Source organism: Trichogramma pretiosum, unplaced genomic scaffold (assembly GCF_000599845.2).
Source record: "Trichogramma pretiosum strain Unisexual culture from Peru unplaced genomic scaffold, Tpre_2.0 scaffold30, whole genome shotgun sequence".
NCBI classification, from domain to species: domain Eukaryota; kingdom Metazoa; phylum Arthropoda; class Insecta; order Hymenoptera; family Trichogrammatidae; genus Trichogramma; species Trichogramma pretiosum.
The window spans coordinates 1,380,649-1,391,714 of NW_019641675.1; the positions used below are offsets into that span (position 1 = coordinate 1,380,649).

Sequence of the window (11,066 nt, forward strand, 5' to 3'; positions counted from 1 at the left end):
GTACAAAATACGGACTTGCGCGCGCGCGCACGCGGGGTCACGGTACTCGAGAGAGCTTATCAGTCATACTTATCAGAGAGCTCGGTGCCGTGGAACCTATAATACGTCGCGCAATTACAAACCTTATCTCACTCTTTCTCTCTCTCTCTCGCGCGCGAGGGCGCCCAAGCACAGTATACGCAAAGAGCAGGTGAAAATCTTTCGACGTCGTAGTGTACTTTTCACGCGAGCGAGTCCACAGATACGTGTATGTGTAGTTGCGCGGCGATAGTTCGCCAATCTCCAGGAATCAGATCGCTATCGGCGCCATCCCGCCGTAAGGTGTTGGTGACATGATTTACATGCGTATCAAAATCGAGTGAGAATCGGCTAGCGGCGTATCATGTATTTCGGTATGTGCGAGCGCCTTTGCAAACCCATCGAACAAAACAGGTGCTCGTGTAAAAAAAGAGCTCGTACTGTAAGTGTGTGCATGTGTACAACGATCTACGATAAAATTCGAGCGAGTAAATAGAGCAATTGTGTATCGTTGTCGTCGTCGTCGTCGTCGTCGTCGTTGTTGTTGCGCGCGTGTGTAGGCGTACGTACGCGCATTGCCGCAGTGTTACGAGCTAGTTACGAGCCTTCTTCGTTCGGAGCTATGAATCGTCAATCATACGCTCCGCAATAACTCGACGGGTGCGAGTGACTGACTGACTGACTGTGTACGCCGTTACTCTAGAAATCGTGTGTGTATATCGTGAGTAATATCGCCATCGGCGTGGTGCTCGTACGTCATGAACAGCCAGAATGGTCCTGCAGCCCGAGAAAATCCGGCGACGCCTCCACTGCCTGGGACGCCGACCAAGACCACCACTTGCTACTTTTGCGGAGAGATTTTGGACAAGCGTTACGCCAACGAGCACGTGCGCCACTGCGGCGCCGTGCTCGAGGAGTGCCCGGCCAAGTGCGGAGCTTACGCGACTCGCGTCGACCTCGAGGAGCACTTGGTGCGTTGCCTCGGCAACGCCAATCGCCAGCAGAATCGACAAAACGGCGCCGCCTGCCACAGCAACAACAGCAACAACGGCGTGTCCTGCAGCGAGCGAACGGGTGGCATCGAAGCCATCGAGGCTCGGCTGCGTTCGCTCAAGCAATCCTCCTGGCAGGACAAGGTCGTCTCGATACTCGGCTTGCTGCGCACGGCCATCAACGAGGGCGAGCAGGAGGTCAAGGATCTGAGGAACACCCTGGCGTCGAGCTTGCAGGCCACCAACGAGGCGCTGCGCAAGGACATACTGCAGGAGCTGTTCGAGTCGCGCAAGAGCTCGGCGGCGCTCAACGCCCGGCTGGGCGGTCTCGAGCGATGCTACCTCGACCTGCAGAACAGGTCGGCCTCGGGCATGCAGCAGCTGGCCGCCCAGCTCGACGCACTGCGACTCGAGTCGGCCGAGGAGAGGCGCCAGCTGGCCATGGAGCGAGACTACTGGCGCGCCCTGCTCGACGACTGCAAGGCTCACTTCAGCCAGGAGCGCGCCGAGATCTGTAAGCTGTGGCGCGAGCAGTCCGAGCGAGTGCACGATCTGCGGCTCGAGCTCGAGATGCGCTGCAAGAGCACCAACGAGCTGGTGGCCAAGCTCGAGGAGCTGAACGAGCGAGTCGCGGCCTTGGAGCAGCGAAGTCAGAACGAATCCGAGGCGACGACGAATTTGCTCAACACCGAGTGCAAGACGCTCAGGCTGCAGATGAAGCAGAACGTCGAATTCATTCAGGACATCATCCGAGAGGCCATCAAGAGCCAGCCGACCAAGTACTACGAGTGCAGCTGCCAGTCGGAGAGTCAATTCATCGGGCGGCTCATGTGGCGCATCGAGGACTTCGAGGAGAAGTTTCAGGAGGCGCGCGACGCCAACGCCGTGCTCTACAGCCCGATCTTTCACGATCGCGAGTTCGGCTACACGCTCAGACTGGAGCTCTACCTCAACGGGCTCGGCCAGTGGAAGAATCGCCACGTGATCGGCTGTCTGCAGTTCGTCGAGGGCAAGTGGGATCCGCTGCTCGAGTGGCCCTGCTCGATGAAGGCCACCGTCACGCTCAAGGACCAGGACAACTCGCTCAACGACGTCAACAAGATCGTCAAGATCACCAAGTCGATGAGACTGAAGGACGCCGCGGTAGCCGACAGCGAAAATCCGACGAATCAGCGAATGTTCATAGCTCACACTCAGTTGGCTCGCCATCCCGGCTACACGAAAAACGACGTCATGTATCTCGATATTAGGATCAGCAAAGATAATAGCAAGTTGAGCGGGTCGACCGTATCTTTAGTTTAGAAAAAATTCGATGACAATCTAATAAGTGTATACAAAAACGATCATGGCCTCGAGATCTTAGATTATATTATAAGCACAGAAAACATTCTTTACAAAAACTTCGTTGCACGATGGTATCGCATTTTTCAATTAACATGGAAAAAATTCGCAATTATTCAACAATTTCAGTTGGGCATCTACGTTGTTTATTATTTGGATTACACGATCGGCGGTGCCTGGTGGATCATAGTCCTGTATCTGGTTCAGGTGATCGCCGTTTTTGCCGTGAGAGGTCGACCGCACACCGGTGATATGGTGGTTACTGAGCTAGTCCCGAATTACGGCTGTCTGAAGTACTGGGCTGGTCCTCTCCTATCGTTCACCTGGAATGTGATCCTCCCCATCGCGATGATGGTAATACAGTTGCTCAATAATTTCTCTTCTACTATTATTATCCAGTGAGCCTAATACTGACGTTATATTACTTTCCTATATCTGCAGATTATGAGCATAACCATATTCAAAAACACCGGTTACCGAGAGCTCTACAGCTATCGTCGCATGAGCAAAGACTACTGGTACGTCTGGGCAAGGCAACTCGGCGCTTCGATACAGCTCGTGCCGATCTTGCTGATACCGGCGGTGGCCATAATACAGACCTGTCGTTACCTCAACAGCGGACCACCCGATGTGTTCGACGTGAGTATTTCAAAGACAATTGTTTTCAAAAGCTCGCACGATTCGAGCTTTCAATCTCTAACTTCGAAAGATCCTTGCTTCGACGTGTTTAACGCTCGGACGTTGATTAACGCTTGTGCGGATGTTATCAAATATCGGGTACGGTCGATTTGCATCGACTCGCTGATTGAGTACGTGGGCCTCAACTGTGAGAAATGCATTAACGATCGTACGCGAAATATTCGATGAAATAATTGTCAAGTGTTGATCGGAATCGCGATTGATTGATATATGATTTATTTATAAAATCTAACTGAGCTTTATAAATGTGAAAATTGCGCTGTAAACTAACGGTAGATTGTTGTTATGTCTGTTTACCCTAAATAATGATCAGGACGATGATCAAGTGGAGGTGAATTTAAGTCACTGTAATCAATGCAACGGCGTAAGTTTTTCTCTCTCGAATGATTAACTTTTATAGTCGTGACATAAATCATTGCGAATGGCATTTCGTAGACTCCTTTTTCTTTATTTTATGAATGATCACTTTGTGTAGTTATTGGGCGTTGCTGAATACGCACATTGCGAATGCACGATTTCAGGCAACGCTTTTTTTGTTCAATGTATAATAATTTACGTTCATTTAATTTATATTTCATGATCATAAAATATGCATGGAAAACACCTTTTGACAAAAAATTTCAATTAAATTATTCAATTATTAAGTGTTAGAAAAGAAAAATATCCTTGAAACAAAGTTTATAATGGAATTTGACGAATTTGCAGAGAATCCAGCTGCTCTATCGACCACCGATGGACGTCGACGATCCGAACGCCGATCCCATTCAGCTGGGCGCTGCCAATGGGATGGGCAACGGACACGGCAACGGGCTGGTCGCGTCGAGCACGGATCTGCCCTTCGAGGACCCGCCGCCGAAGTACACACCGCCGCCCAGCTACACGACGGCCACGGGCGCCCGAATCGCCAAGATGCTTCGCCAGAGCTATCGGCGCAGCGTCCGACGTATCACTAGTATTTTAGGCGACGGCCAGGTCGCCGGAGGTGCAGTGACCAGACAGAGACCGGCACTCCAGCAGCAACACCAGCCACCGCCGCCCGATTACGCGGCCGTACTCGTGGAGATGAATCAGAGCGTGTCGTCTCGCGACGTTGCCATACACATCAGCGAGGTAAGGCATCGGGGAGTTTTTTCGCTATAATTAATTGATGTCACGACAATGTATCGAATCGATTATCTCATTTCGCAGGATCGACCGGACGTGGCTAACGTCAGACGCTCGATTCGTCAACCGAGACGGGTTCCGAATCAACGCAACTGCAGCACTATGGAGCGCAATCCGTCTCGCCCCGTGGATCGTTCGCTCGGTCGAGGACACTACTCGATGGACCGACGCGTCCCAATGACGCTGCAGCAGCAGCAGCAACAACAATCGGCGGAAAGTTCAGCCGCGTCGACGCTGACCGCGAGCGAGGTCGCGAATCTGCTAAGAAGCAGCGTGCGCCACAGTCATGGGAGACGACTGCAGCAAAATCATCAGACTTCTCCTCCTCCTGCTCGTGGCAACGCTCCTCCGAACGTGTCCATAGCGGTGAACGAGGCGGACTCGAGCGCGATGACGCAGCGAGAGTCGCTCAACGTGGCGTCGGCGGAAAATTTGGTCGAAGCCGCGGCGCCGATCGGTCGCGAGCCGACCGTCGAGCAGCAGGATTCAAAGAAGACTGCGCCCCCGAGCCCTGTTTCTGTGATATAGACTGATCGTGAACGATGCAGGATTTATTGTTTCGCAATGTTGTTCGATTGTACGTTGAAAATTTTACCTGCTTGTTCATGAGTCGATGCTTGTATGAGTAAGAACATATCTTACGTGTGCAAGACTTATGAAAAGTATGAATTTTCCTCTATTTATAGCTAATTTTTATCCATAAATATGAGTGTTTCGGTTAATAACGATTGTGACGTGGACGATATTTCGTCTTTGATTGTGTATATATACACATACTCGAAATTGATCGTTATTACCTGTTGTCGAATTTTTTATTTTATTTGTTTTAAAAGATGAGTTTGACCGAGTGTTTACCCGTCTTCTCAAATGTTCAACTGATTAGACTTGATTTTCATGTTTTTAAAAAAGTCAGTAGTGTAAGTTTTAAACATTGTAACCGCTCGATTTGTAAACAGTATCGTTTAAGGTCGTGTATAAATAATATAATAATTCTATAAAATCGTATAGTAAATGTAAATTTTGAATGACAAAAGTATTTATAAGTATATGTACAGTTACAGAATAAGTGAGTATCAAATTCAAGCAAAATCAATACAGGATAATAGTAACAAAATTAAGACTAAAATTTAACTTTCAGAGCACAAAATGTAAGAATTGATTCATATTTGCACAAAAATACTGAAAATCTTCACTGTTTTTGAAAACAATTTTACGAAATAACATATCCTCTTCAAATTTATAAGACTTTTAAAAAACTAACAAGTCAAAATATGTTTTCTTGATACCCCAATCGAAGGCAATATTTTTGGCTCTGCTGACAAAACAAATATTTTATTTTACATTGAAGGACTAGAGTAGAAGTATACACACCGTGGGAAATAAACAAGAATGCCTTATTTACATGTGATCTGAGACATTCTTTTTTTACCCCCTCAAGTCCGTATTTTACTATAAAATCTATGATTGAAGAAAATTAATTAATCGCAGAATATTATGAGAGTTAGAAATCGTTTTTGGAATTACTGTACCAAATTATAGCTGCAAATAACACGCAATGTATATGAAAAATAATCGTATGAACTGTAAATATGTTTAGTGTGTCCTGACATATGACATTACGTCAGACTGTTTTTTCATATCTACAATGTAAAATATTTGAAAATGCTCTAAATAAATGTCATGTATGTTTTAATGGTTCAGTGTTCATGAGTGTAGACACTAATTAGAATATTAACTAGATATCTTTTAATTCCATGTACATTTATCTACTGTTTAAAAAACTTAATTATCGACGAGACTTATATATTATAAATGTTTATAATAAAAGCAGCAATTCAGTGCTTTGTGATTCAAAAACATTAAGATCCACGTTCATTGCTTCCTTCTCTCTCTTTCTCTTTTTATCTTTATCAACCGATAAAAAGTATGTTAAAGCATACTATAATTAGAGAAAACTTTCACAATAATCTTTACAGAATTATATTAAATAAACTTTTATGATTTTTATCTCAAATGGTACTTCAATTTCTTTTTGAACATATTTATCATCATTATCAAGTGCATATTAATAGCTTTGTTGACCAAGAATCAGTGAAGATTTCAAAATATGAACAAACTACTTTGATTCAATAAATTCTGTTAGCTTACAAATATAATAAAGTATAAAATTTCAAACTATTAAAATAATACCCAGAAAACCAGTAATTAAACGGTGAATTATCTCTAACAATTGAGAAGTTAAGTATTGATACAATTTTAATTTAATTAAATGGGGTAATGAAAGGATAAAAATGAAAGATTTATTTGAATTAAAAAATTTTATTTATTCTAAAAATTTTCAAATTCTTTACTTTTCGCTCCTCTTGACTTCTTTAACTTGAAGACCTGAAAAATAAAAAATTGTTATTCAATTAAATAATTAAATTTTTTAAATAAAAAGATAGTGGTATTCAACTATAGTTCAATTTACCTGGTGGGAGGGACTGTTTTAGTTTCTCTGCCTTTTCTTTGTCTGTGATGACAAGAGTGTATAAGAACCGAGAGCAACGGACTTTGAATTTGACATTGTCAAGGTTCTTCTTTATTTTAACAGCTAGAGAAAAAAATGTTCAATTATTAATTATATTGAAGATTTAAAAAATTATCCTAAAAAAAATAACTCGTAGAAGCTTAAAGAAGCTTAAATGTGTTCTGAATATAGACTAGACCGCTTTAAGTTTGTAAAATAATATTTAATAGAACAAAAAAATAAATAGGGTCTTTTATAAGTACATTCAAAAGAAGTCAAGCCAACCGTTGATTTTATCACAGAAAAAATAATAAGCATAAATACTCTAACACAGAGTTGGGTGGCTGTTACAACAAGATATAAAATTAAAATTTACAAATGGTATAACTTACATTTGGCATCTTTCCTGCGAGCCTTCAGAAGGAAGTCCTTGATTTCTTTAATCTCCTTCGGCTGTAAATAAAAATGAAATATTTTAATAAACTTCAAGGTTGGAACACTCACGTTATTCATGATTGCATTTAAGGTTAGTTTTGCGCTATACGTTTTTCAAAGACTAGTAAAATACTCTTTTTAAATTAATGTCAAAAATTACTCAATAAAAATAAAACAAAAGTTAACTTAAACTTATAGATTGAAATACTTATTGTTAGTGTAAATTGAAACATACCATGTTGATCAATTGTGAATAATCTTGACGACTTATCACACGAATACCTAGAACACACCAAAAAATAAATTATTAACATACTTGTTCTTTTATAAATAACTTAGTAGTTGCAAGCTTCAAAGATAGTAGTACTTATGATGATCGATTGAGAAAGAGCAATTTTAAAGATTATTAAAATAACAAAAGAGTATAACAGAATATTTTCAGAGATATTGCGACTCACCTACGTCGGATCAACGTAGAAAAGAGAGCACGAGTTGGTTCGCAGTTGAGCTACGCTGTTTCAGGTTATCGATTCTTCCACACTTCAAGGCGTCCGTTACGCGCATGCTTGTATAGGCGGGAACGGAGGAATTTTCAAATTTTTTATGAAAGTGTGGATTCTTTGAATAAATGAATATTTACTATTGATAATTGGTAAAAAGTATATTAAAGAATGCTCTTATCAAAATTTAAAAATTTCATTAAAATCCACATCATATAAAAATCATATTAAAATAGGTTTTTATGATTTTTATCTGTATCTGTTATTTAATTTTACTTCAAAAATGTTAATTATTATTGTTTATAGCTAAAATTCCTTTAAACATTCTACACAGTGCCGAACAATAGCTTCAATGTCAAAAATAGTCGTGAAGATTTGGAAATATGATTAAATTACTTTAGTTCGATAATTCTTTTGTTTTTTTTTGTATTGTGTAATAGATAAACATTCAAAACAATATATTAAGGTAGTAATAAAAATGAAAGATTTATTCGAATTGGAATATTTTATTCATTTTAAAACATTTTTTTTATAATTTACTTTTCATGCTCCTCTTGAATTCTTCAAATTAAAGACCTATAAAAGAAAAGATTTTTTTTTATTCAATAACTCAATACTTTTTAAATTTAAATGTAGTATTAGTTTGCTTGAATTTACCAAGTGAAAGAGCTTTTTTTATTTTTTCTGACTTTTCATAATTTGTAATGACAAGAGAGTACAGAAACGGTGAACAACGGATCTTGAATTTGACATCGTAAAATTCTATCTTATTTTGACAGCTAGAGAAAAATAATTTTAATAATTACTTCAATTTGTAATTATAAATAATTTTCAACTATCATCATAGACCAGATTAACATATAAAAATCGCGTTCAATAATTCACACGACACTTACCCAAATCCAATGACCTATAAAACAAGTTTATTTTAAAAACCGATTAAGCCATCACTTTTTGGAGTAAATATAAATCCATATTAATGTGAGTAAATATATTAAAAATATTAAATTATAAAGTATGAGATTGTCCATTGAAAAATAAATTGATAGTTGTACGAATAAACAATCGTAGTATTTATGACGATCAATTAAAATAGAAAAATTTCAAGAATTATTTGTATAATAAAAGAAATTTAAAAGAAAACACAATCTAATCGACGCAAACTCAACTCCAGAACTAAAAAAAGATTCTTTTTTTTTAAACCCGCACGACTCGGGTCTCGGAACCAGTCTGATGAGGTCTAGGCTTCTTCTACACTCCGGTGCTATAAAAACGCGTGTAATTTGCGGGAACTAAGAAAATTGCAAATTCTTAATGAGTGTATGGAATCATTGAGGAATTAATTAATTAAAATAGAATTAAATTAATGGATTTTAACATTCATAAATGTTTGATAATGTCATAAAAATTTTTTAATAGTAATGAGCGTAACTCGATTGGATAATATAAATATTTACACATGGAAAATTAGCAACTGATTTGTGCAAAATGTAGGTTTGTTCCGTTTCATGTTGAGTTGTCAATTTTTTATCCTTCTCTGACTCATCGCGAAAGTAGATATTGTGGGCGTGGAATACCGTACGACGTTCGATTCTTGATGCACTTGTGACGACGAAGATAGCTTTACATGGATATAATTAGATTGAACAAGGACACCTACAGAGCTGACTTTATTCATAAAAGCCCGAAGCCGATGAATCATGATAACAAGTCATAGTAGACGTTCGCGAATTGTTTAACCTCCCCTCATTATGCAGAAGTACCGAGTGAGCGAAACTTATCAATAATCAACTTTTTTTTTCAATAAGTTCACGAATTTTGGCTTCAAACGGTGCATCGCTTTGGACTAACTGTGTTTTTGTCGTGACTATTTTTATAAAAATTCAAAGAAAATGACTGAAGTTTACAATTTGGGTCTGGATGCTACTACATGTCATGTCTGGAATGAAGACAGAACTGGAATTGCACTTTGTCCCAATAATAATGAGCTTCATGTTTATAAACAAGAAGCATCAAACTGGAAACTTTCTGAAATACTTCAAATTCATGATCAACGAATAATGGGCATTGATTGGGCACCAAAAACTAATCGTATAGTTACTTGTGCTGCTGATAAAAATGCCTATGTTTGGACACAGAACGAAGAAGGCAAGTGGACTCCTTCATGGGTTTTACTTAGAACTAATAGAGCTGCTACTTGTGTCAAATGGTCTCCAAAAGAAGATAAACTAGCTGTTGGTTCAGGAGCTGGAATTATCTCTATTTGTTATTTTGCATCAGAAAATAATTGGTGGGTGTCTAAACATATTAAAAAACCACTGAGATCCACAGTAACTGCTGTTGATTGGCATCCAGACAACAAAATCCTTGCTGCTGGTTCAGCAGATTATAAGGTGCGAGTTTTTAGTGCATATATTAGAGACGTTGACCGTAGCAATAGTGAAAATTCATGGGGAAGTAGTACTACTTTGGGAAACTTGTTTGGTGAATTTCCTAATTCTCAAAATGGAGGCGGATGGGTACATGATGTGGCTTTCAGTCCTTGTGGCACAAAAGTATGTTGGGTTGGACATAGTTCATCAATTTGTGTTGCTGACTCTCTTAAGAAAAATAATATTGTAAGAGTTTTAACTGAATATTTACCTTTCTTGAGATGCATTTGGCTAGATAACAGTCATATTATCGCTGCTGGTCATGACTGCATGCCAATGGTCTACAAACTTGATAATGCAGGAAAATTAAGTTTTGCCACCAAATTAGACAATACTCAAAAGAAAGAAGCTGCTGGTCTCACAGCTATGAGAAAGTTCCAATCTCTTGACAGGCAAGCTAGGACAGAAATTCATGATAGCGCTCTTGATAGCATACACCAAAACACAATCACTTGTATTAGGAAACTGTCAAATTCAAGATTTAGTACGAGCAGTCTTGATGGATTACTTGTTGTTTGGGATATCAAGGCACCCGAGCTCATGATGAACTCGCTGAGGATCAATTGATTCATCGATTAACTTCCGCAGAATTCCCTTTAGTAGCTCTATTTAAATAATAATTTATAACGAGGATTGCATTTATATATTAAATGATAAACAGAAGGTATTGTTTATATTTTTGAAATTTTGTTAAACTTTACTGTGAAAATATAATGTTCTTATTCTTATTGTCCAACAACAATAATAATAACAGTATTTAAGTAATGTAATATATTATTTTACTATTGTTAATACGCAGTGTTCTTAAACTTTGTATTAATCTTTTGTATAAAGAGTATCAACTCTCCCTAATAGAATAAATTAATAAAAAAAATTATAATAAATGATTAAATTTAATTATTTCAACTAAATATTCATAATAAGTAATAAATATATTTACTCATGCATATAGCTTCTACAAAACCAGTCAATATTT

General features: G+C 39.0%; 4 protein-coding genes across 6 annotated transcripts in view; 3 read left to right on the forward strand and 1 right to left on the reverse strand.

The window, feature by feature from the left end:
* LOC106653236 overlaps positions 1 to 6,418 on the forward strand; it is a 71,284-nt gene extending 64,866 nt beyond the window's left edge. The window contains exons 11-15 of one of the 2 annotated variants that reach the window (XM_014372610.2): positions 2,481 to 2,705; positions 2,793 to 2,990; positions 3,364 to 3,414; positions 3,756 to 4,160; positions 4,239 to 6,418. In XM_014372610.2, coding sequence (XP_014228096.1) covers positions 2,481 to 2,705; positions 2,793 to 2,990; positions 3,364 to 3,414; positions 3,756 to 4,160; positions 4,239 to 4,742 — 1,383 coding nt within the window. In that variant the 3' untranslated portion in view covers positions 4,743 to 6,418. The remainder of the gene's footprint in view (positions 1 to 2,480; positions 2,706 to 2,792; positions 2,991 to 3,363; positions 3,415 to 3,755; positions 4,161 to 4,238) is intronic. The other variant, XM_014372611.2, reaches the window with a different exon arrangement.
* Positions 581 to 2,468, forward strand: LOC111694040 (TNF receptor-associated factor 1). Its single transcript, XM_023460698.1, has one exon. It carries the CDS (start codon positions 777 to 779, stop codon positions 2,310 to 2,312), a length of 1,536 nt encoding a protein of 511 aa, XP_023316466.1. The 5' UTR covers positions 581 to 776; the 3' UTR covers positions 2,313 to 2,468.
* Positions 6,419 to 6,513: 95 nt separating the features above from the next.
* Positions 6,514 to 7,679, reverse strand: LOC106653097 (60S ribosomal protein L38). Of its 2 annotated transcripts, none has more exons than XM_014372350.2 (5): positions 7,617 to 7,679; positions 7,394 to 7,440; positions 7,116 to 7,176; positions 6,685 to 6,807; positions 6,514 to 6,599 (listed from the first exon to the last, which is right to left on the reverse strand). In XM_014372350.2, exons 2-5 carry the CDS (start codon positions 7,394 to 7,396, stop codon positions 6,562 to 6,564), a joined length of 225 nt encoding a protein of 74 aa, XP_014227836.1. In that variant the 5' UTR covers positions 7,397 to 7,440; positions 7,617 to 7,679; the 3' UTR covers positions 6,514 to 6,561. The 2 variants fall into 2 exon arrangements, with proteins under 2 accessions (XP_014227836.1, XP_023316446.1); XM_023460678.1 differs by lacking the exon at positions 7,617 to 7,679 and adding an exon at positions 7,526 to 7,610.
* Positions 7,680 to 9,206: 1,527 nt separating this feature from the next.
* On the forward strand, positions 9,207 to 10,974 carry LOC106653018 (actin-related protein 2/3 complex subunit 1A). Its single transcript, XM_014372230.2, has one exon. The coding sequence runs from the start codon at positions 9,551 to 9,553 to the stop codon at positions 10,655 to 10,657; it is 1,107 nt and encodes a 368-aa protein (XP_014227716.1). The 5' UTR covers positions 9,207 to 9,550; the 3' UTR covers positions 10,658 to 10,974.
* The last annotated feature ends 92 nt before the right edge of the window (positions 10,975 to 11,066 follow it).

Excerpts from the sequence above, each read along its gene's own strand:
- LOC111694040 (XM_023460698.1), top strand. The coding sequence starts at position 777 with ATGAACAGCCAGAATGGTCCTGCAGCCCGAGAAAATCCGGCGACGCCT.
- LOC106653097 (XM_014372350.2), bottom strand. Across the intron at positions 6,808-7,115 it reads TCGCAGGAAAGATGCCAAAT|CTGTTAAAATAAAGAAGAAC; the intron begins GTAAGTTATACC and ends TTTTTTCTCTAG. Across the intron at positions 6,600-6,684 it reads AAAACAGTCCCTCCCACCAG|GTCTTCAAGTTAAAGAAGTC; the intron begins GTAAATTGAACT and ends TTTATTTTTCAG.
- LOC106653018 (XM_014372230.2), top strand. The coding sequence starts at position 9,551 with ATGACTGAAGTTTACAATTTGGGTCTGGATGCTACTACATGTCATGTC.